This window comes from Pezoporus wallicus, unplaced genomic scaffold (assembly GCF_028554395.1).
Source record: "Pezoporus wallicus isolate ANWC-B61680 ecotype Strahan unplaced genomic scaffold, APGP_CSIRO_Pwel_v1 contig_8047, whole genome shotgun sequence".
NCBI lineage: Eukaryota > Metazoa > Chordata > Aves > Psittaciformes > Psittacidae > Pezoporus > Pezoporus wallicus.
The window spans coordinates 1344245-1371433 of NW_026639548.1; the positions used below are offsets into that span (position 1 = coordinate 1344245).

Here is a 27189-nt window from a genome sequence, read left to right on the forward strand (position 1 = left end):
GTCAGACAGCACCAGAAGGCAAAATCAAACAAGAATGAATCATCTGCCTTCTCCTCCTCTCCTGATCCAATGAGAAAGCTATTTCCTGAACCACCCCGATTACTGGTCTGTGAACTCTTGCAGATGCCCAAGTTTTAATAATATCCATTAGGTTAATTAGAAATGGGCAAGTAGATTCTGAGTATTAGTCTAGGAAAGGAATGACAGCTTTTTTTATTAGAGAACTCCCTGCCAGGCTCTGCGCAGTAGGCAGCTGCAGGTCTTCTGACAGCTTTGCTCCATGAGCGGACACCAGATTAACCTGAGCTGGGCTGGCCACCACGCATCACATCCAGCAGACCCATGGGTAATCAGACAAAGCAGCTACAAGGTGATGATACCACCCATCACCCCAATCAGATAAGAGCAACTCTATACATGAAGGAAACATCAAATATTCACTGGGTAAACAATACCAATGTGGTAATCCTGAAACGTGGTGAAATTCTAGAAGCTGTCTCTCCGGTGTTTATCAGATCGACTTTTTAAACTTCATTATCAAGTCTGCCCATCAGCCCTTCTCCCTCTCACATCTTGTGTTTCTACGTTGTAGGGAAAATATGCTCCTGTTGGACTAGCTGCTCCCCACAGCACTGTTCCTGCATGTGGATACCCCCACACTGCAGGGTGCAGTAGTATTTGAAGACCCAACAGATGGGATAAGGAATACCTAAAAAAGGGAACCGGGACAGCACATAGATTTTCCTACAAATGGAGGCTGTAAGGGAAAAAATATGGAAGAAAGACTATGGTTCACATCTGCAAAGCATTTGGCTCCCTACCACTCACTCATTCAAGGACAGTGCAGTGCACTCATCTACTTATTACAGGCAAGAGGCACCAGACATTTCTCCTGTGCTATCCAGTAAGTCAAGAAAGAAGCTCTCATCATTATACTTTGATTAAATATGGCATTAACTGACCTCATCTTCTGTGTAAGAAGGCGGTGAAGGGGGCAGTCCACCATTTGCAGCTAACATGTAATCTGTCTTCTCCAATTAGATATGCTCTGCAACAAGTGTGGTGGATCCATTTATTTCCATACTGCAATAATGCAGATAAATCCAACTCTGGCTCCAGGCCCACTGCTTTCAAAGCTGGGACTCCGCATTTTCAATCCTTGCCCTCATTTTTTTTGTTCCCTTTCTGCTGCAAAATGTCACCAATTTACTTTAGCCTGGGGGCCCATTTCGAGTTTTACCGCTAATATACGAGAAATGCATTTTTCAAGCTGTTACCACTTAACTGTACTGATATCAGCCACTCAGGGGACACAATATTGTTTACACATCCTGCTCTATGGAATAAGCACGGATGCCAAAACTCTGCCTGGGTTGTGAAGGAGACGTTTACTCTCTGTTTTATGAGATTTCCTCGATTTGTGGCTGCCTCAATGGTCGTAAAACCAGCTGTAAATCAAAAGAGCACCACAAAATTGCAATAACAACTGTCGAACTCGGCTCTAAAGAGCATAACTCCCAGCAACAGAAGGTGGAAGGCTTTCTTCTGATTTAATACCAGGTGTGGGGGAGCCATAGCAAGTCTATGTGCAGCACCGTGTCTGCCCACAGTCACTCACACACAAGGCTCAGCCAAACCCCTCTTTTTGGCTGATCCCCTATCACTTGCCCCTACTCTGCCCCACATAGTTCCTTCCGGTCTCTTTCCTCCTCTTTTCTGGAAAACAGAAGGCTTTTTCAAATGCCTGGAGAACGCTTATACAAATAACTGCTGAATGCACAGCCCTGTTTAAAGCATTAAAATAGACAGAAAAGTCAGTCCAGTGTTCAAACACGACTGCTTTGAATTGTGGCTGCTTTGTAACATGGGAATGGCTTTAGCAGATTACCTCAGCAAGAGCCTGTCGCCTTGCTGCTGGCCTACCCGAGAGAGCCCAAATTCCTGCAGTCTCTCAGCCCAGTTTTTAGGGAGTGGAGTGAAGGAGGAGAGGGCTGGTGAGACATGAGTTATTAACACCCGTCTTCTGGGAGCTGATTCTAGCTAAAATGGTTCCAGAACAGGCAGCTCCATTTGCCCTGACAGTCTCCAGCAAGGACCGGCCAAGCAGCAGATGCACGAATTCCATCGTTTCTGTTACTCTGTGCCACTGGCTACAGTCCAAACCAAAGAGAGAGTTTCACCTCGTGGGTAAAACAGCCTTCCTGGATTTTTCCATGCCCCATTCCAGTTGCTTTCACAAACAATCTTCTCATCCCTGTCTCCAAAAAAACCTAAAAGACTCTCAGTTCCTGCATCTCACCACCCTCCCCAATCTAAGACTACCTCAGCCAACAACAAACTTCCTTCACCACCTCCCAGCTCTTGGAGACATCAGCTGCGGCACTGACAACCCACACTATAAAACCCAGGCCAAGGGTTTGCCAAGCTCCTCTGTGTCCTCTGTCCAAAGCACAGACATCTTTCCTGTCCTCACCAACCAGGTCTTCACTCTCTTTTTCACATTTCCTCTTAAATCAGTCTTCTTTCACGGCATTTAAATAGCCTGACTTCCTTACAGAAGGAGGTTTATATATGAATAAGCCAAAGTATGCGAAGAAACGGAGAGATATTTCAAAGGAAGTAAGTTTTGATGCTGTTCGTCTCAGTTCCCTTTCTATCATCCACACTAGACTAAAATACAGTTGGGTTCCAGTGTGTCACTGTATCTGTGCCTGGTGGTGGTTTTTTCCAGATGCATATCCTAATTATGCTCTTCAAATAAATGTCCCGTGGAGCAAGGTAGTGGAATAGAAAACCTCTTTACAGTCACCACCATGCTGTGATCCATTCTGGACAGGAACTCCCCCCTGCACTGAGAGGGCAATTTAATTTCCATGGACCACCTGATGAGAACGAAAAAAGGATCTATATTCTTTTGTCTGAAGCCCACAAAGTGTCAGCCCTTCTTTTCTCATTCTTCTGGTAGACATGTACATTCACATTCCTGAGAAAATCCCCAATAGACGGGAATGGTCTTTCACTTCCATACATTATGCCTCCCTGCTATAATCTTTTCCTTCTTGTACAATGCCTCTTGACTTTCCTTTGGCTCTCTTCTTTGCAATTTTTCCTTTATGAATACAATCAGAGACAAAACAAAAAATCCCCCAAATCCAAATGAACAAACCCCATCATTCAGAGCCTCTGCCAATGATGTTATTGGCTAATCCAGTTGAGAAACCATCTGTACAGACATGAACTGATCTGACATAGGGAACAGCTAGTTTTATTTGAAAAAGCTATGTGTTCTCAATGTTCTGGGTACAGGAACTCTACAAGCCAGCTGAAGCTAATAGGGTGAAAATGCAATCAGCTACACCCATGCAGCTCTTCCAAGTGTGTTCCTTTTGTACAACAGCAACTATCTCGGGTGGGGTTGCAAAAAAACCCATTAAAGCAGTCAAACATATACCATGCCAACTGCTGACCACAAACCAGGCCATTCCCTCATGCACAAACCATAAAGAACTTCTTCCAGTTACTGGCTTGTAACAGTAACCAACTATTTTCAATAAAAAACATGGTTCTGCTTGCTAGAAGTTACCAGATTTGGAGCCCAGTAAGTCTCAAGAAGGACGGAAGACTGAACTCTAGATGCATGCCTTGTACTGGGAAGGTGGTGTACTTTAGCAGGACAGTCCATCTAACAGCAGTTGTTATGATAAGGCTTAATTACATGGCTCTTACTACGTTTATTTTCCATATGTGCTGATACGATTTCACCTGTGAAGTTTCATTTGCCTGTTGTGAGTGGTAGATGTCTGCCAAGGGGTTTGGGTTCTGAAACCTTCTCCTGTGTTTGCTCATGGACCTGTGAATAAGCAGAGCACCACTGACCTGGCTTTTCTCTTCTCCCTTCATGGTGATGTCTAAAGGGTCTGTTTTTGAGTCATCAGCTAATGCTTGCCATGCTCAGACACCAACTGGAGACTTTCCAGGACACTCACACACACAAGGTTTGCAAAGGGCCACGATGGCTCTGGGCAGAAGCAAGCTGGCCAAACTGGAGGAGAGGGAACACGACTGGTGTGTGTGCTCAACCACCACCTTTGCACAAGAGATGCTTTTAGAAGGAAGAGGTGAGCAAACTGTACTCTTTGGCCAACTATGTGCTCATTTGCCAAGACAGCAACAACTCAATTGTGCTGTCAGGTCTTTTACCCCCCCAGACAACTGCACCTTCAGGAGCCAAGTGCTGAGCTCCCCAGCATGGTCCTGGCTTATCTCCCGTCGGCCTCTTAGTGTCTAGGGCTGAAGCCACCAGTGCCTTTTCCCTACCTCCCTTCAAAAGTCATACAACAGCCAACAGTGCCTTTCACTGAAGCTTGTTTCTTGAACTGGAGGTGCAAATGTAGTGCTGTAAAACACCTCTGTGAATCTGTGCCTGCTTAGTAAGGAGATGAAAAGCCTACAGTAAGAAAAGAGGCAGAATAATCCTGCATGTTAATACACAGTAACTAACACCTTCCTGGTGACAATCTCCTTGTACTCACTGCAGAGGGATGCGTGTAATGATCCTCCAGAGACACTGTCTTGAAAATGCACAAAAGGTTCTGATCAGACCCCAGCATGTTCAGATTAGCTTAGCAAGAGCAGCAGAAGGGACATAAATTTTCTAGAAGGTGCATTCAGAAAAGCACTTGATCAAGCACTTAGCTCCATGTATGTGCTTAATCTTATTGTAGCTGAAGCACTTTCCTAAACCAACACCTTGTTTACTTCTTCTGCAAAGACTAAAGTGATGGAAAGGCCTCCAAAACTAAAAATGTACACTTGAGTAAGTCAACAGTTTAGGAAATTCTGATGAGGCTTTGGATTTCTGTGGCTTTCAGCTTATCTGCAAAACAATCTGGAAGTGCTGACTTTGGCAAATGAGAGAAGGAAAGAAACAGAAAATAAAAAGAAATGGCCACAGTGAATAAAGGTGCTATTGTATTGCAAAGATTGCCTGGATTAGTCCAAAGCAAACGTATATACTCTGTTGGGAATCCTCATCCTCAGATCTTACTGATGTTTTTCTAATTTTCCTAAAACAATACCAGACACACCTTGACACATCTGGCACGCTGCAGCCAATCCCTCTGCTTCTCTGCATGGGGCATGCTGCAGGAAATGGAGTTTTTCTCTCCCATTTGCCTCCCAGTCTCACTGCTGCTGCTCCCCACTAACGCACTCCCAACTCCTTTCCCTTCTCCCTTGGCTGGTGGCTGATTGCTGGACTTGGAGCAGACGGCTGATGGAGCCAGGACTGCTGTTTCCTACGCACCTCAGTAGTTCCAATCTGACCTTGGTGTCTCCTGACTAGCTCTGGAATAACACAAAGCAAAAGGTGCAGCAGTTCTATACCCAATGAGCCAAAGCCACTTTTTAAGCTCATTTCAAATACATATTTTGCTACATATTCTCAAAGTAGGCATTTGCAAATGAATAAGCTAAAAGCAGTGAAAAGTCAGGCACTTAAATAATTTGTAGTTTTAATCCATTCCCCCCCAACACACCTATTCCAACTTTATCATTTTGGACAACACAATCTTGTGCAAGACCATATGCACAACTCTGCAAGACTGACTAAGCTCCTCTTCAGCACAATCAAGGAAATGCTGGGTTTTCTACATTTAATCCAAGCTTTAAGGTCCCAAGACTTATTGCTGTACCTCATGGGAAGAGAAATGCAAAGAAGTCAATCCCTACACCACTACCTTAATCTCCAGACAAGTAATTCTAGTGCCCCAAGTCCTCCTCCAGAGACACAGAGCAGCCTGAAGCTGGTTCTGAACTGGGTACTCACAAAAAACCACTGTGGTTTTTGTTGTCTTTATTGTGAACACTTCAGGGCAATGACCACCTTTAATTTGTGCCTTCCACAACATCAAACATGATATTAAAGCCTAAGAAACAGTTGTGCCTGTGCACTATAACCTGAAGGCTTTTTATTTGCTCTAAACCACTTCCAGCATGTACAGACAAAAGGAATAATGTCATCCTGCCTCCAACACTCTCAGCCATCAGAGGCAACGTTAGCCAGAACTTTGCTTCTGCTCTACATTAATGTTTCTGTGCATTATAAATAAGCACCTCATTGAAAGATCTCTCCCCAATTTATTCCACTCCAAAACAGGAGACAGATGGCAGAAGACAGAGGGTTTTACAGTAAGAGGGGTTGGTTTTTTTTTTTTCCTCTTCATTTGTTCCCTATGCTGTTTCTTATCCTTGGGGACCTGGAGTTTCTTTTGATAGCACGGTGCTGCCTAATAGACACACATACAAGCACAGTCACAAGTATACATCTATCATCAAAGAGCCCTTCTTGTCTCCACTCCCCACAAAGTTGATTAATGATTACGTGTTTAACACATACATTATACATGGGAGGGGGAGACGAAGAGAGTAAATCCAAGCCCCTGTATACATTTACATATATTTACATACTCATATAAAAAAAAGCAGAGGAAAGCAAGAGAGGGCCATTCCCAATAGGGCAAAAATCCGTTTTGGTAAACATACCCTCCTGGTTCCCCTTTTAAAACACACAAAGGCATGGAGGGAAGGCTCTACCTGGCCTACAGAAGACACTAAAGAAGGAGCAAGCAGCCTTGTTTGGTTCCTGCAGTTCCATCTTGACACAAAACTATTAACTCCCTTATCAGCAGGCACATTACTTACGGTTTGTAAATGTGATCTTACAGCTGCAATGTGGTTTAACAGAAAGGGGTTAAGGTTTTAAAGGTGCTCTTGGTTTGTATTATTAATTTATCCAGCTGAAGTCCCAGTTTGGCAGGCAATAAATTAGATAATTAATTCAATTAAATGTCTCCTTTATGTAGAAAGAAAAAGAATGATCTATCTTGTCACATCAATCAATACCCAGAGGTACTGGGAGAATTTCATGGACTACAACCTGGGGTGACTGCAGCTCAGCCACAAAGCCAGGCCTGATCCTTAAATGCAGATGAAGGAGAGATGGAGTGCAGAAGGGTACAATATGGCAAACTTCCTTCTACATCTTTCCAGGCTGAGCCAAAGCTTAGACCTGGATAACTGCCCATGTAAAATAAAGCAGCCTGAAGGCTGCTTTAATGATGCTGACTGCCAGTGGTCTCAAGCAATTGTTCTAGCAGCTGGGGTACCAGCACTATCGTAAAGGACTCCCCTGACAAAGTCCCTTCTGGCAGCTGGGACAAAGCTGGCACCGAAGCTGCTATTGTGGCTCTCTGCTCTCCAAAGTGTCCTCGTGCAGAGTTAATCTTCCAGCCACCCGTGCTGCTGGTTTTCAAACATCTTTGCAAGGGTCAGAATTAATACTGCTCCATTCAGAGGGGGTTCTTGTAGCACGCTGGTGACAGACAATTGTGTTTGGCACTAAATCACCACTGAACCAAGCTTTCTGCTGGTCCAGCTCCAGCAGGCAGGGCCACAGCACATGAGCTGGCGAACACAAAGTGTCCAGCAGCAGCCACTGACAGTATTTTTGTAATGTACCTGCCTAGAATCAATCCTAAAGAGTGGAAGGCATAGACTGGGGGAGCAACTGGATGACGCGTTAGAAAAGGAAACCTTCCATACCCAGGTCTAGCCATGTACAGCCAGAAAGCTCAGCTACCCAGGAGGCACAAATAACAAGCTCCATTATTCTCCCTCTTGTTTTTCACCCCATAACCTTTCAACTGTGGTCATGACCACTGACCCTGGGACTTCACACTTTCTCATTCCGTAAAGCAGAGGGCCTGAACTAAACAAAGCAGTCCCTTTCTTACACCTTATTTCAAATATAAACACAATCAAAACACAAACATTTTCTTTAGCTTTAGAAGAGTGGAAGATATTTGCCTTTTTTAAATAGCAAAATTCACAGTGCTCAGGAAGCTGTAGCTAGGAGCCTCCACTTAAATTCAGACAATCACCAGCGTGCTTTGTGTTGCCTGTATCCTTTCCTCTGCTCCTTGATATCTCCAGGCCCTCCCAGACCAGGGTGTTTCAATACACTTCACCACACCGGGAACTGAAGCGGATGTAGAGCATTGCCACAAACACATAATAATATAAATCTGCAGCAGCCATTCTAAAGTATTAAGCTAATTTGTGCTGAAATGAAGCAGTCCAGAGGTGAACTGTGTCACGATGCATGGCAGCACATCCTTCTGCTGTGTGTGGTCACTGCGTACCAACACCAACTGTAGGACCAGGGCTTGCATTGACCCAGCACACACAATTTCCTGGGTACACTTTATCACTGCCTTATATAAATACAAGCATACTTTTTTCTGCATTGCTACTAGTAGGTATTTTGGCTCTATCCTGGCTACAGCCACGAGATTTCATCTTTACAACAGTAAAGAAGTTAATAAATAAATACAGCTCCATCAAAGTACTCTTGGTTCACCTCCATTAGTACCGACTCTGTACCTGATCTCAGCCAGTGCTTATTTGTTTAAAAACCTAAAAACCATCTCCAACACACAATGGAAAGACATGCATAGTAAAAATACAACAAATACTAAGCCATCCTTTCCCAGTCTAGAGGTTTGAGAGCCACATCTAGTTTGTCTGTGTTTGTACCTAGCTGGCCTCCAAATCAGGGAGTCAGATTTCTGAGATGAGAGGTAAGAACGTAGACAGTTTTGATTCTGAGACAGAGAAAATGATCCCATTCAAGGTGCCGTGGCTCAAGCGAGATGTTAGCATCATGTCCCTTCCACCACTCCTTGGCTGATGTCCAGATGGAAGTCACAGTGCTGTCTTTCAACAGCAGCAGTCGCTCATGCCCACTGTTTATGTACTCAGTGAAATGGGTTACGGTGTCAAACATGTGCTATGTGAGCTGGCTGAAAGTGCTGCCTGTTCCATTGTCTTGCATGCGTCCAGCGTCTGACAAGCACTGTAATGAAATTCACTTTTACCTTCACTACTACTAGATTGCAAGTTCTTTTGTTTCCAAATTGACAAAATGAACAGCACAGTCACCCTGCGGACTGTTCAACAACACACGGCTGAAGCCTCAAGACTACATAGCTGCCATCTCTGAGTAATGCCCCTTGCACAAATCTGTGCCAGCAGAAAAAGAGCTCAACTTGCAGACTCTAGGGACTTTGGGGTTGAAGAAACCAGCAAATGATGCATGCAAAACCTGACTGGTCTTTGCATCTTTTAAAGCATGGAGATTATGGTAGAACAAAGAGAGAAAAGCCAACATGAAACTCTTTCTAACTGAACAGTGTGCAAGACAAGGAGAGAACCACAACTGACTAAACAGGGACCAGCATTCCTGCACCTGCTTGAGGACAGGATTACAGTCCCAGCTGAAGCGATATGACATTTCTAAATCAAAGAGATTTTGAACTATCTCAGACACAGATGCCATGAAAATATGAGGCATGACTGGAAGATCTCCAAATACCATTTGAAGAAAAGATTCTGCTCTCTGGAGTAGTTTCAAGCCAGTTGATATCTTTATCGTGTCATCTTGCCAAAACAAAAGCCACATAAAATTCCAAGTGGGATAAGGGCCATCTTCAACCTGCTGTCGGGTAGGTACCCAGGAATGATGCCCCACAGTAACCACACCTAAGACATCTTTGAACAGGCAGCAGTGAAGAGCAGGACATGAGAAAGCGAAGGAGTACAACAAGCCAAGAGAGAAGGTTTGGATTATCAGATTCAAGGTCTGGGATTATTTCACTTTATTACACAAAGAGGCTTATGAGTTCATATTAAACACTTGAAGGGAAAGCGGCGGCTTCAGAGCTTGCCTTGAGGAAGCAAAATGTGTGAGTGACCAAGAGAAGTGTGTTCCACCTCCCACCCGGTGCCTGACCCTGTGCTTTGGAGAAAGCAAGCACCAGAAATGCACAGGAATGACATGCTGTGCTGCCGGCATGGCTGCATAGCTTCATCTCTTCAGCCATCCAACCAACAAAGAGGGAAAAAAATCACGTTGGACAGGAGGAGCAGAAGTTTTCCTGCTGTTAATGTCTTGGGTGGCAGCGAATCCAGTGTTGGACCCCAGAATAAAATGAAGGCAAACTGGTAAGAAATAAGGAGCATGCAATGGAGCACTACAACTGAGATACTCAAGAGATTGAGCAAGGTTTAAAGCTCTTGTATTACACAAAGCGTAACATGATAGAGTCGGCAAGCTTCTTCAGTACTGAAGTGACTCAAACTTTGACATTCTGGCTTTGAAATTCCTGTACCAATATGACTTTCTCTCCAGCTACAAAAGCAATGAAAAAACCCCATAGCCGCATCTCAAAAAACCCGAGTCTGGTGCACAGAATCCTTTTTTCCCCCTCCATGTTTGTACAGCATGTAGTGCAGTGAAATCCTGGTCTGTCACTAGGGCTTTCAGGTGTATGCAAATAGCAATAAAAACCCCGCCCCTTGAAATAGCAGTCTTGAAAAAACGTTACCTTTGGTACCACAGATACCGCTATAATAATCTCCACCGTAAATTGAAAATGTTACCATCGCACCAAGAGGAGCTGGACATATTTGGTACTACTGTTACCAACCTGGGTTTAGTTTCATTAGTAGTCCAGACGTGTGGTAATGAAGAACCCATTCAATTCTCTATCGCCGTTAGTGGTACACTTCATGGGCTCAAGGAAAGCACACATAAACCCGTTATCTCTGACAGGGACGGACACATGTGTGCATGTCCCAGATTTGGAAATTGCATTGCAGCGAGTGCAGCCTTCACGTCACTCAACTGCAGAGCTTAGAATTTTACATTTTAATTTTTTTGATGTCTGGGGAGATTAAAATGAGAACTGGCAGCATGTGCAAGGGATACTGCACTTTGAATGTGTTATCTATAGTGATTCAGGCTTCCCGGAGCTCCAGCTGAAGCAGGTTTTTCACGATGGAAGAAACCACATTACACTGCTCCCTAGGAAGTGAAACAAAACAATAAAGGACGGTTAATCTCTTCTCTAATTCTGCTCTGTGGGACAACTCCTTCAGCAAGCAGCGCCTGGCTGTATCTACCTGGGAGGGGGTCATTTTACTTCGGCTTCCTCTTCTGCTTCCCTCTGTCCCTGGGAGCACTCTGTCTCCCTGCTGCATCTTTCAATGGCTTTATCAGAGCTTGCACCAACTCAAGCGTGAGAAGTAGCTCTGGGCCCAGCAGGGAGAGGTGGGGGAGTGTGTGTCTGTGTGTGTTGCAGAGGGGGGAGAGAGGGGAAGACGAGGGAGGAAATGTTATTCTGTCCTTTGTCTTTTCAACAATTTCTTTTTAATGCAACTTGCAGAGCAGCATATAATTAGGGGTCTTGCGGAGCAGGCTTAAACTCAGGAGTAACCCTTCTAACGACCTCAGCAACGGATAATCAGGTACGCGGCTGTGGGGCACAGCACGCCAACCCACCCGCCGCGCAGCTCGGCCTCGTAATTAGAAGCCTCCACACTCCGCTGCATAAAGGCAGATTGCAAGGACAGCGTGAAGCCCTTGTTTGAAGCTGGGGGCACAAAGATTGCAGTGCTTGTGATGGATGGAGACAAAGACTCCGATACTGGAACGCTTCCAGCAGCCTCTGAATACTTGCAGCATCGCTGATGGACATTTTCAGGATTTCTTACAGCGGCAAGGTTTATTCTCCTGCATCCCCCACAGAATTCCTCCACAGTTCAACTAAGGCAGGGGTATGGATGTGCCACTGCTCAGGCACACATCTCCAGAGATGCTGCCATGGTTTTATCACGAGAAAAATGTGTTGCCCCCTTTTTCCCCCTTCTATTTTTGTTAGTTCGCATTCTGACTGGGAGGAACATGCTGACACTTAGAAATACATCGTGCTGAGGACATGGGGCTCAACATCCCCCTGAAATTCCCAAGCCAGAAGGGTGTTTTAGCTGACTATGTTCACATCGATTTGAAACTGTGGCAGCTAGTACTATGTTTAAGTTGTAGGTGCTGTTAGCGTAATTTCCCTTAACCCTTCAGCACGAATACAAAAAATTCCCCTTCTTCAAAAGGCACGTAAATCCCCTCTCTCTTTGCTGATCACACCTTGTTTTTCTCTCAATATCTGCATAATTTTAAGCACAGGAGTAAATGAAAATTGATACTGAAGTGTATCCCAGCTACAGCAGGGAGAGAGGAGGAAGAAGAAAAGCACGGAGGACAGGATCTCGGATCTCAGGGTAAAAGAAACCTGAGAGAGGGGAGGGTCAGTTTGTATCACACAGCCTCTTACCAAACAGAGACTGACTTCTCTTTTACCCCAATTCCAATGCCTTCTTCTCATCTTTTGGGCTGCCGCTGTGGCTTGTTTGTGCTCTGTGTACCTGACCTCTCCCAGCAGCACGGTAGCAACTCATCCCACCGTAGCCACAGCAGCAGCAAAGCAATGGGGAGAAAACCAAACAGCTCAGACAACTCCAGCACAGCAACAGACTGAAAAAAAGCAGCAAGGCCAAAAGTGCTTGAATAATAAAAAAGGAGGAAGAAAAACCAGTAGGGCCACTCAGCAGCTGGCAACTGCCAGGCAGACAAGCTCCCCTGGAAAGAGATAGGAGCAGCTCCAGGGAAGAGCAATATCCATAAGGCAACATAGTGCCAGTGTTTTTTTCCCCTCAGTTTATAATGATGAGTTTAAGAAGGGCTGGAAGAGAACAAAACATGGAAGATTTCTGCAGGAGAAATGAGGACACCCTGTCACGGACAGCTGCCCTGAACTCACCTTATCCAAGAGCTCAACATTTGTAGGCACTTAAAACCTAGGAAGATCATTAACAAGCTAGTAAGAACCACCAGCAAAAGGAGCATAACCTGGACTCGCTAATGTGTTTTGTTCTGAATAATGAAAGGGCAAAAGCACCCAGACTGAGCCACTGCAGCTACAAAAATAATACAATGTGCTGTGAGTCATGTTGTCTCCTACCCTACTCCTTCCTTCATCAACTGCTGTTGCGCGAAAACGGTCTCCATCCTAGTTCTCAGACTCTTTCCTGTGTTCTCCTGACTGCTCAAAAAGCACAGTGATTTCACATGTGCTACAACACTCCCCAGAACAGCAGACTGTAACATACTCTGTATAACACCGCTTAAAAATACCCTCTGCCTCTGGCAGAGACCACTGAAACACAGGGCTCCAAGAGCAGTCTCTGTTCTTTGGAAATCAGGAGATGCAACAGCATGAAGGAAAAGCAACCTTACAGCACTGGATCCCACAGGATTTTAACTCCAGACTCATGCCTACTTCCAATTGACCAGGGTATGGGGAGATAATAGCATGGTAGCCCTGATTTGGCAGTCCATTCCAACCTTGCACTCAGTAGTCTTTTGCTCTGGCTAGCTGCATTCAGGGGAAAACCTGTTCATGCCCTCTCTCTGAGGTGATTTTACAAGCTTCAGATCTACTTTTATGTGGGTTGTATCACATATTTCAGCAAAAAGAAGCATGGTTTCATCACACAGCAGCTCTGCTCTACTTTTTCTGCAGCAAGACATTCAGTCACCTGAACGAAATCTTTTCACCAGGATCTTCTGGGGGAACTGATGATGAATACAGATTTGGGGCCGTAGAAGGAAGGAGCAGAGAACTTCTGAATGTTTAAAAGCTGGTACAGATCTGTGACATTCAGAAATAACATAAAATAAACCCACCCTCACTTCTTTCAGCTTCCCATACAATGCACTTGCTGCACAGTTTCACTTCATATATCCTGAATTTACTTAAGAAAGCACCTCTGCCAACACCTTTCTTCCAGCCCCATTAACTTCATACAGCTCTCCTCCCAAGAGGACATGCATTAACTCCCACTGAAGAGGTGGGAGAGCATGGCCTGGCTCTGAAGCGTGCAGCCCATTTCAGCACGGCCACAAGCAGGCTCCTACCCATCATCAAGTGGAGAAATCCCTTTCCCCCAAGTCCCATCCTGCAGCCCTCCAGCCTCTTGGAAAAGCAGCCTCCCAGTTTGTCTCCCTGGGCTGTGAAGCCATGCAGAGGCTGCTGCTGTCCTCAGAGATGGGGGCTCCTCACTGCAGACCATGCCAGGCAGAGCTGGATGGGGTCGGAGAAGGAGAGTAATAAAACAGGAGCAGGAGATTCCAGAGGGCTCTTCTGCCTCTGAAGTCGTGTTACTGTTGACTCCTTTATTGTGATTAACTTCTTGACATCCTCCTTCTGTGACAAGTGGGGGAGGACAGACTGAAGATGGTGATTAATTTATCAGTGAATTACCTTCTTCCCTTTCAAACCTCGCCCCCACCAATAATCTTTATGACTTGGCTCTACCTCATGAAAGGGTTTACAGCCTGGTACAGGTTTGACAGTTGTCATTTCATCATCAAGAAATTCAGTTTGGGGCATGGCACGCTCCTTTGCCAGATCTGGTGGTAATACCATTTGCAAGCTTAGGCCCACCCCAAGAGCTCTATATGAGGAGAAGAAACCCTCTCCTCCCCAGCCTCTCATTCAAATGACAGTAATTAGGGAATCTCATCACTTCAGACCTGGAGAGGGAGGGGACGAGCACGGTAATTGGAGACATTACATGAAGCCACACTGTGCTTAGAAAAAAAACCCCAACCACCACACACAGAAGAAACCAGCCCCTTCCCCCCAGCCTGGCTGGCATCTCCTGAATAAATTGCCTTTTTTTTCAGGCACATTGGTGTGCTTTTTAATACTGGAGACTACTGGAAGGACTCCCGCAGCCCGATTAAGTGTAATGCAGTGTAAGAAAAATAGGAAGGAGGGGGGAAGCCCTCAGAAAGGCAATTGAAGTGAAAAATCTATCAACAGCGCGGTGGCTCCAGTGGAGCCAGGAGTCCTGCTCTGAACACGCTCCGACTTCCCAGTCATTTGCTCTGCCGGACACTCTGGGGACCCCAGCACAGCAAACTACAATTTCTAGTAAATATATCCCAGGGACACAATTAGTTTTTCAGCTGGGGGCATGATAAATTGGTCATGCATAATTCAAGGCCAGAGCAGGCTGGAGTGTAAACTGCTCCATGGCAGCTTCCAGCTCCCTGACAGAAGAATGCAAATGGGCTGCCTGGCGCAGGGGCTGCTGGACCCTGCGAACGCTGCCGGCTTCATCCCACTGCCTGCCTGCTCCCGTGTCCTCCTGCGTGCACAGAAGCCCTTCCTCTGTGCATCAATGGCAATTTTGATTTCACAGCAATGTATCCATCACTGTCCGATGGCCTTTTGGGACTGAATGCACATTGTTATCACAAACACTGCTCTCCGCTCGCCCAACTATGGTTTTTGCCATACGCAGACACAAGAGAATGGTTTTGGCACAGAAAGAGGCTGAGGGACTGTGTGGTCTATTGTCAGCATTAGGTGGCCTGGGGCAAGTAATTTCAAATCTGCCTCAGTGTTCCCATCTACACAATGGAGATAATTCCAACCACGCAACTGCAAGATTAGCAAGAAGGGCTCAGTCTGGTGTCTGATAAAGGTCTGAGGGGTGGCTGAGGAGATGCAGCATACCTAGAACAACAGCCAAGTTCCCTGAGCTTCTTTTAGGTATTTAAATAAATGCAACAACCTGTTCAGAGTGATCATGTAGAAGAACAAGAGAACTTGCTGCTTTGCAGAAGTTAGCTTAGTGATGAATGAAACAGCACCTTCCAAGGAAACTTTGGGAGTCCTTCCCAATGATGTCCCAGAGTTTCTCAGTGCATGCCATACAGTCTCCCAGCTGGGCAGGGATCACCGTATACACACAGGAAAAATCTGGTTGAAAAATCATTCCAAGTAGTCTCACTGCAAGTGAAATGAGTTATCTGGGGTCTCAGCCACAGCCATGTGTCTCCATTTCACCAGCTACAGTTCTGCTTTCTTACACAACTCTGAAACCACTTCCCTGGATGCATTGCCATTTTCTGCTCTCCAGGAACAGAACAGGAATTTTAAGTCCAGTGTCTGGGAAATATTCTTAAGAAGCAGGGCTAAGGAAGAGCTGAGGTATTCATAAAGGAACACTTTGTTTCATTCTGGCAGCGTATCTAGAGACATAGCAGCCCTTTAATTTCATAGCCAGTTCCGCATACGCAAATAGGTGACTCTGGTTTGCCTAATAGTTACAGACAATACTCCATGCTTGTCTGTTTTAATAGGAATACTGTTGGGTTTTTTTCTTGAGCTTCACTGTCTTGTATAGAGCTGGGTTTTCCTAGAATGAGACCAAAATCCAAGCAGAGATACATGGGGTACAAATCCAGGGACCACAGATGTTAACCTTGGTAAGACTGGACATCCTCATCAACTTAACTGACACAGTTCTGCCAATACGCTATCACTGACAATCATCAAGTCCAGGATAAAACATGCTGGTTAACGCAGTAACACTGTGATTAAACAATTCCTCATTGTAATGTTCTGAATAGAAAACGTCAGTGCCCCCCTGTCCCATCCATATATGGCACTCTTCAGTTTTTGACTCAGTTTTCATTTTCCTAACTAAGCTGGTGTGCATCCATGTGCACACACACAAATTATCTGTAAAACTGTCAGAGGACTAAGCAGGGCAGCCTGAATTTCCCTTTGGACTAGATTAACAAAATTAGCTCTTCAAAAATACACCACATCTTTAACTACACTTGCATAGTTTTATATGATTCAGCAAGTCTGGCCTGTGGGGACACCTTCACCCTAAAAAGCAATCCTGCAACGACAATGCATTGAGAACTATATTTACGGGGCTTGTCCTACAGGTATGTGGGTGATGATGCTCCTGAAGCCCAGACATTTGCAGGGCTGAATGTGAAGACTGCGTTTTGGTCCCTGAAGGTTTTTTGGTCACAAAAAGCTCTGCAAGCTCTGATGTTTGTCAGCAGACTGTGGGGGAGCTGGCGGGTGTGACAGCAATAATTCAACCAACAACTTCAAGTGATGCCAAGCTAAATTCTGGGCTGGAGCACAAGCCATTACAGAGCAGGAGGTGAGGGTGGACTGAAGGACCAAATCACTGCACTCTTGGCAAGAATTACATTTCCTCCAAGCCACCAAGTCCCTTCCTTTCCCAATTACATGAAAAAATATACAAACCTTCTCAAATTTAAGTAGGGTTTCAAAGGTCAGCTCTGTTCACATCAGCCCACAGGGACTACATTAAAAGAACCCGCCAAGAACAACATTTTTTTGCTTAGTGAAACCAGCGGGGACAAAACAGAGCTAACGAGGATTATTATTTTTATGCACATTGCTAGGCTTTTTATCTCCACACATGAATGTCTTCTCCATTAAAATAAAACTCTCTGACACACGTGGTGCACTAACTGTTGTCCCAGCTGAGGTTTATCTGCCTCATAGAAATTACACCCATGAAAAAAATTTGGTCAGTTTGGGGGTTTTTGTGTGTGTGTTTACTTAATTTCAGCATATGTTAAATCCTGTATCTGAACAAATGTGTTTAATTCAATTGTATACAAACCCAGGTGTGTTTGCGTATTCAGGTATGCAGTTGTATCACTCACAGGCTGAAGTATAGATACAGCCAGAACACCCAAGTCAATACACAACTGGGAACACTGCAGAACACCAGAAGATGGTTAGAAAAAAAGTCGCAAGGGGAATCCCACCCAGAAGAGAAAATTTGGGACAGTCAAGTTTTGAAACCATTGTCCTCAGCTTCCCAGTGAACATTTCTAGATGAGAAGTGAAAAGATCCTTAATATCTGCTATCAGAAACATGACCATGAACTGTAAGTGTCAGAAGCCCATGTGAAGATGGCTACACAAACCATCCGTTTAAGGATGATTTCTCTGTCCCTATCCACACAGGGAAGAACAACAAAAAACCTGAAGTATTAAGTGGCACTGCTACATAGCCTGAAGGCCAACAAGCACTGGCTCTGATGAACCAAGGTGTAAGAGGCAATTGTGGCGTGAAGGGCCCTCTGTGGAGAACTCGCTGCTGCCAGCCATTACAGTCAAGAGCCTGTCAAGCCTTGTGGCCCAGATGCTCTCAGCTGGCAAGGTTAAAATGAACAAGGAGGAAGCTTCAAGATGCTACAGCACAACAGTCCTCTGGGATAATCAATGCAGAAGGCTCCCCACAAATACAGTGAAACCTTTGTCCTGGTAACTCTATGTCCACACACAGGGTTATGGGACGATGATGTGCAGAGACCATCCTGCACATGCAACTCCACATTTCATTGACACAGCTTGTACGTACAACACATTGTAAACGGAGCCTCCCAGGCTTTTACAAGGCTAGAAAATTAAAACTGCAGTTTGGTCAGAAATATTAAAAAGCCTTGATGGTTCCACGAGGCCAAGAGCCCCTGCTGGAGGCTGAACCAGCAACTCCTTCCTGGGTTTCCACTGGAAAAAGATTAGAAGCACATTAGATATAATATACCCATATGCTTTGTTTTGCTGGCTTTTTGTTTTGCCTTTTAAGAAAGGAAGAGCAAGATAGAAACTTCCCCTCCAGAATATTAAAAGTAACAAATTTCACATTTTTTAACAAACCCTCCCCTCAGATCATTAGCCAGCCTGGCAACCGACCAGAGAAAATTTATAGCCGACGTGCAACATCAGCTTTCATCCAGAAATGCTAATTTCAGTAAAATGAATAGTGTGTGGGCTTTTCATACTGCTTTGCATTTGGCTCCTCACAGCCCTGTTTAAAGCCTGGGAACCGGCCATATAGTTAAACTGCACAGATGTTCAACAATCTGTACTTGTGTTAATTACCCTAATGTGAGCAGAAACTCAACAGATCCCTGCTAATGAAGGAGAAAGTTTTCCAGTGTGACTACCGTATGTTTCATTGTCACTGTATTACCAAGCTTCTCCCCCTCCTTCCTCTGCCCCCCCAACTCCTATTCTCTCCATCTCCTTTGCATTCACATCACCCTCCTACCTCAGCATGCATGAATTGGACCAACTAATGACTGTGTATTCGCAACATGGCAGACACTATTAGGCTGATCGGAGGTGCGGCTGCTGAATTTTAACAGGCAATTTTAAACAAGGTAAGAAAAACAGATTCATCATGCTCCTGATTCTCTCATCCCCACCCATCTGCCATACTTCTGCCCTTGCCACAGCTCAAAAACACTCGCAAAGTGCAAATACACTTCCCCCTCTATAAAACACAGAAGCGTACAAAGCAATGCAAATAGATGTTGCTGGGCAATTACTGGAGATGGAAGCCGGATAGTCGGGTGCATCCGGGAGGACAGAATAACAAGATGGCTCAGAAGCAAGGCTGGAGCCTGGGCTCGGGGAGGAGCACACTGCTTCACCTCAACAGGCAGCACAGTAGCCAAAAGAGGCTGTGGGTGATCCTGTCTGCTGCTCTGCTCCCCTATCAAGAAGTGAGAGTGACGAATTTCATTGTGGAAACCAGAGAAGCAGCAAGTTGTATGTTCAGCTGCAGACAGGAGGCAAGACGGGTTTTCTACAGGGCATGATGGGAAAGAGTAAGGCAATGCTCAAGTGATCAGTGCTGCCAGTAGCAATGAACCAATACTGCTGCGCAACTTAACCTGGCATTAAAACATACTCGACCTCCGAAGAACTGCTTCTCCCACTGAGGATCTTGCTTTCCCTTCCAGCATCTCTCTGCTCCGCTCCCTGCTGCCAATCATCACATCCAGTCACTGCTCTCAAAGCAATCTGCTTGGCAAGCAGAAGGCAAAGGGGACCGGGTAAGGGCAACTGACTCTGAGCTTGTTAAGCCTTAGGTGACCTCTGAATGATACCAGCCCTGGCCTAAGCCAGAGTTCACATCTCCCAGGTGCCACCACTTCACAGTCAGGCCAGTCTTCACCAGCAAATCGTATTACGATGACCCTCATGGGAACAAATGTACTTGCCATGATCGACTTGACTGGCAGACTCCCCCCCCTACAGAGGAAGGGGGGGAGCAGACAACTGCTCATTTACTGCATCCATCCTTCTAGCTCAGCCTCCTTCGTCATTCACAGAGCCAACAGCCTGCAAACTCAGGGATGGAGCAGCAGCTGCTGATCCAGGGAACTCACCATTGTACACCACCCCTCCACATGGGACAGGGCACTAGCTTCCAGCTCTTTACCCACAGAAACTGCAGTTCCTTCTCAAAAACCTTGTTCTTCATGAATTGAGGAGAGACAGGGGAGAAACCTCACACAAAAAGGTGGGGAGGGGATGCAGCACAACCCAGAAAGAGTTGAAAATTATTTGGAGAGCACTTGGCTCTTTTCTCCCACCTCTTCATCATTAGCACTGGAAGCAACACAGCTGTCTAATGGCAACTTCAGGCACCCATGGGCCAGCGAAGCGACATTTTCCACACTTAAATAACACTGAGCTGATTTAATTACTGCACTTAATAGTAACAAAAGATGTCTCAATTTAATCTTCAAACGGCCCTCCAAGATCAAAACACAGCTGGCTGGATAACAAGATGGCCTAGGCCAGCAAACAAGTAGGTCCAATTTGCTCAAGAGCCACATCCACTCCTCGGTATGAAAGGCCAAGGAACACTTGTGTGTCGAACGAATCAAAGACAGCAGCAGTCCCGTCACCCTCCTCCCTCCCTGCCAGACTTCTGTTATATAGGAAAAAATTAAAAGGCAGCTGATTCACGGGTAAAGAAATGCAACATGATAAAAGAACAAATGATGTTGGGGAGAGGAAGAAAAGAAGTAAGAACTAACAGGTTCTGCTTTTATAATCCTTCAAGATGATTAGGAATGAATGGATCAGATTAAAATCACATGGAGACAAAGGAAGGTCTCTAACTCTTTTGTTTTTCTTTCCATACTGGACAGAAGGAGACAGCTCATTAAGGAAAGCCTTCAAGACACAGCTACAGTGAGGAACAACCCAGCTTTTTTCATTTAGGGTTGGCTGTGTTTGGGCAGAAAAAGTTGGAAATGAACCATTTACTTCTAACATTCTCTAATTGTCCCTGCTGCGCTGTGATTGTTACTTTGTGCACACTACTCTGAGAAACGTCCCTCCCCTGAGCAGCGGTCAGTGTGTACTGCTACCCGCACCAGGGCTGGGTGTCTCCAGGCTCCATGAAGGAATTGTTATGTTTTTGCACATTCCATTACAGCTAAACATGGAAAAGTTACAGTCAAGCTTTCAGCCACTGCAACATTCCTGTGATCCCCTGAGCAGTGTAGGAGTCCAAATTAACTTCCATGTTGTACACAAGATGTATGTAGCTTTCCAGCTCCCCCTCACAACTACTGATAGTAACACGAGGGGCACACAGCCCACGTTTTTGATCCAAGTTCTACTAGAACGAGATGCAAACAAGTTCAACAGACATCAGTTTGTTGAGCTTTGTGGAACTACTGTGGACTGACAGCCTGTGGGATATCGTTGCTGACAGCTTCAAAGGTTTTCCTAGTAATTTTTCCTAAACTTTCTCTCCTGATGGAGAACCATGATTAGGTAACTTAAGTGTTCCATTTTCCTGGAGCCCTGAATCATGTGTTTTGGGGATTATGGTTTCCTTGAGTTCTGTTTTTCATTATATACAGAGCTTACTCCATCAACAGCGGCAGTTCTTAAACAAGAGATGATGTCACTGGCCAGTGTACAATGAATATGGAAGACCTGAGGACAAAGTGGAATTTACTACAACTCTTGTGACTCTCTTCTCCATGGCCCATGACATGGTAGAGGAATACGATGTCCTTGTTTACAATGATCAGACAATCGAACGGTTTGCTCAAATACCCTGGGCAGGCATGAGACATCAAACAGAGAACCACAGAGTCACTTAAGTGGAGGGACTTTGAGACATTGCCTGGCTCAACCTCCTGCTCAGACAGGGGTCTTCTATGATCTTCTATGTTCAGCTGAATCTGCACACAAATTTTGGACTAATTCCCTCACTGTCCATTTAAGTACCTTCTTTTCCAGTGACTTTGACCCTGGATAAACCTGTACTTTCAAAAACACATTAGTTTGCAATAAACTGGTGAAGAAGTACTCATAGCTTCAATTCATAATGCAGCCTCCCTCCTGATCTGTGCTGAAGCTGAGAGACTGAACCTTCACACTTCAAACGAGCTGGGTGGGGTTGGAACTTGATGATCTTAAGGTCCTTTCCAACCCTAACTATTCTATGATTCTGTAATTCTATGATCTGCAAGTAGGAATAAAATTTCCCATCTCTCTGCTGAACTGGTTTCATTTAAGCAGGGTTGAACCTTAGCTTAAAACCACATTCCCAACCAGCTTCAGGTCTAGATCAGTAACAAGAGCTCTTGAGGAAGTATTACTGCTCAAGCTTGAGCTAGTGCATGTTTCCAGTTTGCCTATTTGTTTAAGTAAGTGACAAAGATGGGGGGGACCAAAAGCAATCCCCCTAACTAGAATTCACAAGTGCAACCAACTAGAAAATCTCCCACCTGCTCCCAAGGAGGGAGTCAGATTTTCTCAAAGCCTGAAAGCGGGCCCCGCTCAATGTACATACAAAGCGCCAAGTGTGAAATCCTGACCCCACTGCAGTCAGCAGCGAAATTCCCATAGATTTCCTCAGGGCCAGGATGTTCAAACCTGTTCAGACAATTCATAAACCACCATTTCAAGGGCACACCTTTGCATGAGATTCCCAAGGGCCTTTTGAGTTTTGACTTAAATGCCTGGATTATTTTTACAATTCCAGTTATGGGTTCTTTGTTCGCAGGGAGTTAAGCAATACAAAGAACACAGTGAGAGAACAATGGAGGTATTACCATGCATGATTTGCCTTAAAAAAAAAATTCTCTTTCTTTTCATGAAGTTATAGATCCAATTTCAGCCTTTATTATCACTTTGCCATGTGAGAAAGTGCTTCTTAATTTTAATAAAGGAAGGGAGCTTCATATTTCAACAAGAGCTAAAATGCTTCATGTGATACAGAAGGTGGAAAGCTCTTGCTAGCAGCTACTGCAAACCAGATTTGGGGAGAGAAAAGGAAATAATCTGTCCACACCAAGTAAATCAATCTTGTCTAGGACATACCTAACGGTGGGCAGTAGCCCAAAGACATCTTGTCCAATGAGATCATGTCTGCCCCCTCCATTTTAAGGGAAATGAAGAACTTGCTCTGCCAAGCACGTATTAACATGTCACTTATCACAAAACTTGGGGCCCAAGCAAGTCCATATCTTACTGTAGTCTATGGTGCACCACTGGACTACTAAGGATCCTTCCACTGTGTTAACCAATCTGGAGAAACAGCCATAAACAATTCAGAACCCTTAAATCTACTTTGCCCTGAAAAAGGAGTCTGTGGTATATTTAAGGAGGTTCTCACCTAAAACTTAACTGCATTCTATTTTACGTGAAGAATGACTAATTTAACCCAATCCACAAAGGCATATAAGTGCCCCCAGTAGACACAGGCTTGTGCAGCTTACCTTGAAAAAACAGTATTAGAGGCCCACCACTCCCATTTCATGCTACTGTACACATTTTAATGCAGAAATGTTAGTTGTGTTTGGTCAGCCGAAGCTTCAGATCCATTCCAGTTTGAAGTGCATTATGTAAATTCCTTTTTCCCCAAAGATGACCAATAGCCCTATTACCTTATAGCCTTTCCCATTAGACCCTGTTTACACTAGCACTGGAGCTGTAATAGCAAAATCCATCTTTAAATATTGTCTTCAGTGGTAAGAAGTAAACATAGTTTAGTGAAATTATTTCTAATACTGTTCCATCTCTGTCTGTTCTAGCAAAGGAAATGAAGTTCAGTTTAACCAGAGTACCTACAATCTGCTTTAAACATGCTCCACACGCAGCAGCTCTGCCACAGAGTGGGGGGCAGAGCAGTGAAGCCCCTCACCTACTGTCAGGACCCATTTGTTTAGTATGAACACAAAGCAAAGCGAGAGAAAGCAGTTCACTCACCTCAGCTCTATAATATCTGTAGCCTTTTTTTTTTTGCAAAAGGCTGAAAAATTCAGAGTCTTACAAAGTAAAAACTGTCATCTGGTTCCAATACCAACGGGCTCCTTTCAACCACATGCGACTTCTTCTTTCACTCCTCAACCTTGGCAAGTACCACACAACAAAACTGAAGGCAATACAGAGTCCTTTGTAAAAGGCCCTACTTGGGCTGCAGCTACATGGTCATCTAAACAAACACTACCATGCACAGTCCCAGTCTTCTCATTTTCCACAAAAAAACCTCAGGCACAGGTAGGCAACGTGTCCTGCACAGCACGGTGTGCCCTAAGGGAACACACAGCACAGGTCTCAGCCCTGGATGCCCCAGCCACTGGGGCATGTTACCTGGGCATTTGACAGAGGAGCACTGAGAGGGACAATATGCTATTCACTGCACGTGTTATCCATTGTTATTCATTCTGTACTCTGAATCTCAGCACAAGGGAAAAAGCAACCCTACGAAACTGGGAGCCATGTATGGAACACATTCCTACTCAAATGGCAGCAACAAAAAAATCAGCAAGACACCTCCTGACAAATTTCAAGCCAGATCCAAGAGTGAAATGGAGAAACCAAAGCAGTAGAAGCAATTAGCATTTATATATTCCAACTCTCTTGCATACAATTCCCAGCAAAGGGATTTAGCTGTGATGAACAGGGCTGTAAGATACAGAGGCGAGATACAGTGTGTTTTTATGATTCTTTTCAGGTAGCTGAGTACGAAATTCCTGCCCTTCTCTCTCCTAGGGCTATTCATCTTCTGCAGGTGATGGAAAGCCACTCTCCCAGCCGGTGGTTCTGATCTCGCAGACCTTAATGTTTAATTGCCACAAATCAATTCCAACCTCGATGCTCAGGCTGCTGCTACCCTGTCCCCCTTTCTACCCCTTTCTCTTTACACTGATCGCAGCCCAGGATCCTCTCATGTTACTAAATCAATCTTCAGACACACCACCTAGGAAAAACAAAGAGGCAGCACCAGGCGCTGCTCACCATGACCAGCGTGATGAGTTGACCTTATGCACAACCACCAGCCTAAACCAAGAGTCAACCCCGTGTGTCTGTGCGCGCGCACGTGTGCACACACACATACCTCCTATTTTGGTTTTTTGTTCAACTGGAATTAATCAGGGATGATAAACACTGTTTTTCTCCTGAAAGCAGCAGCAGGGGGATGAAATATGCCTCTTAAGCTTATCAGCTTCAGCGCCACTGAAGAGAAAGCTGGCTTCTAAGCTCAGGGATAATGGGCTGTCCTTTCAGGAAGGTATCAGAGGTCTCAGGAGAGGGAGACAGCACAATGGTGTGACCTTCAGCTAATAAAGCCCACCCTAGAGTCCAAAGAAGCTTGGGGAATATTGACAAAAGTTCATATTTACAACAGCCTGGACTCTTTCCAGATACCATTACCAGTTAAGAGCTGCAGCCTCTGTACGTACACAGGCTTTTATTCTGCCTCCTCCTTTCTTTCTTTGTTCCCAGGCTGGCAAAAGAAAAAATTAGTCAGAAAATGGCAATTCTTCAGCCAACGAGGCCCCACCAGCATCTTCTGCAACGAAGACACTTCTTTAAAATTTCAATTTCAACCTCAGCACTATCCTCTACTCGAAGGAGATTCAAGGCCTCTCGCAAGGATTCGCAGTGCGTCATCACGCTCACCAGGAAGAAAGCATATGTGTTTTTGTGGAAAATCTGCTGATGTATTTATAATTCTTTAAACAAAAAGGCAGCCAACATATTGTAAAATGAGAAGGCTGGGGTTTGGTTTTTTTGCTGCTTCTTTTTAGTTTTTCTTTCTTTTGGAAACAGGCACCCTCAATCAATGCAGCCCCAGTAAGAAATACAAACCCAAAGCTTTTTCAGGCAGAAACTGATCCCCCTCCCCCTGTCTGCATTGTGGTTAGCAGAATGACGTTTAGGCCGTAACTAGAGTGCATAGGCATGACTGGAATACAAATAATAAATAATATCTTTTAAACTGTTCATACAGTGAAAAAAGCCAATTTCAAAACACAAAAACTGTTTGAAGCAGAAGTTTTATTTTTTTTGCCTCCTAATGGAGTTCCAAAACAAATATCTAAAAGTAAAGGTTTGGAGGAAATCTGTTTTCAAGGGTAATTTCACTGAAATCAATAATAAATCTCAAAACATTTAATGGAAATAATGTCCTCAGCGACAGAGCTGTTTTGACCGCACTTTTCAATCCAGCCATGCCACTCTGCCACTTTTATTTATCTGCCTCATAATTCATCTTTGCCATCCTGAAACTAAACCTGCTGGGGTTCAGAAGAGATCCAAAAACTGGAATATGTCAGAACTTCTCCCAGTAACACCTTCTAAAAGGTGCCTCTGTACCTTGGCAGTTTCATTTACCATGCTGGTATTTACAGGCAGGAAGAAGGCTGAACAGACCACTACAAAGACCACAGTTTTCTTGCTTTTGCCTTCCAGTGAAGAACCATTTCCACCAACTGCTACAGTTACAGCAGCTACACAGGCTCACAAGCAGATTTCTAATTGCCTACAGTTTAGGCCCAAGCATGCGTTTCATCTGTTCTCCTTATCCTGCCCAGCCATATTCGCTGTCAAGAGAGTTCAGATGATTGATTACAGCCTGTCTGAATTGAAAGTAGTCAAATTAGGTATTAATGTTGTGCTTAATGTGCTCACACAAACAAGGTCACTGGTTGCATCAAGACTAATAGGAGATGACACACACTGGGACTGCATGGCCCAGGGGACTGGTAACAGGATGAAGAGTCTTCAGTTTATGGCCACTATTTCAAAATGAAGCCCTACAGACTGGAACAATTACTCAGCAACCTGCCCAAGATCCACTCAGCACAAACCCAGGGTCCTCCATAAACTCATGACAGAAGAACTGCTATCATCTCGACTGCAGCCAGATTTTGATCACTGTCAAGATTAACGACCCTCTGTCCTTGCTCCCAAACACTGCTCCAAATCACATCTATCCTCCCTCTAGAGGTGAGCTAACAAAATCAATAAGCAGTACTGAATTTAGGACATGGTATAAAACACCAGGGAAGAAATATAGGGTCCTAGGAAGTCAATAGTGTCATCAGAAAGACGAAACCATGTTCCTCCTGGGAAAACAGAAACTAATTCATCTGTGGAAAAGTAACACAGAACCATGATATTCAGCAAAAAAAGAGAAAGATGGAAAAGGGAAAGGTGTTGGGTTCTTCCAGAAGGAACCTGCTTGGAAAGCTAGCAGCCAGTAGGGCAAAATACCCATTACATGTATGGGGATGCAGAAGACCGCTGAAATAAACCACAATTT

The 27189-nt window shown here is 44.7% G+C and overlaps 1 protein-coding gene across 24 annotated transcripts in view; it reads right to left on the reverse strand.

Annotated features, from left to right (window-relative positions):
• Positions 1-27189, reverse strand: part of FBRSL1 (fibrosin like 1) — a 533144-nt gene that overhangs the window by 69018 nt on the left and 436937 nt on the right. Inside the window, exon 1 of one of the 24 annotated variants that reach the window (XM_057414897.1) lies at positions 963-1330. The exons of the other annotated variants lie outside the window; for them this stretch is intronic. Within the exon in view, the coding sequence (XP_057270880.1) occupies positions 963-1019 (57 nt within the window). The 5' untranslated portion in view covers positions 1020-1330. Of the gene's footprint in view, positions 1-962; positions 1331-27189 lie in introns of those variants that run through there. 24 annotated transcript variants of the gene reach the window in all.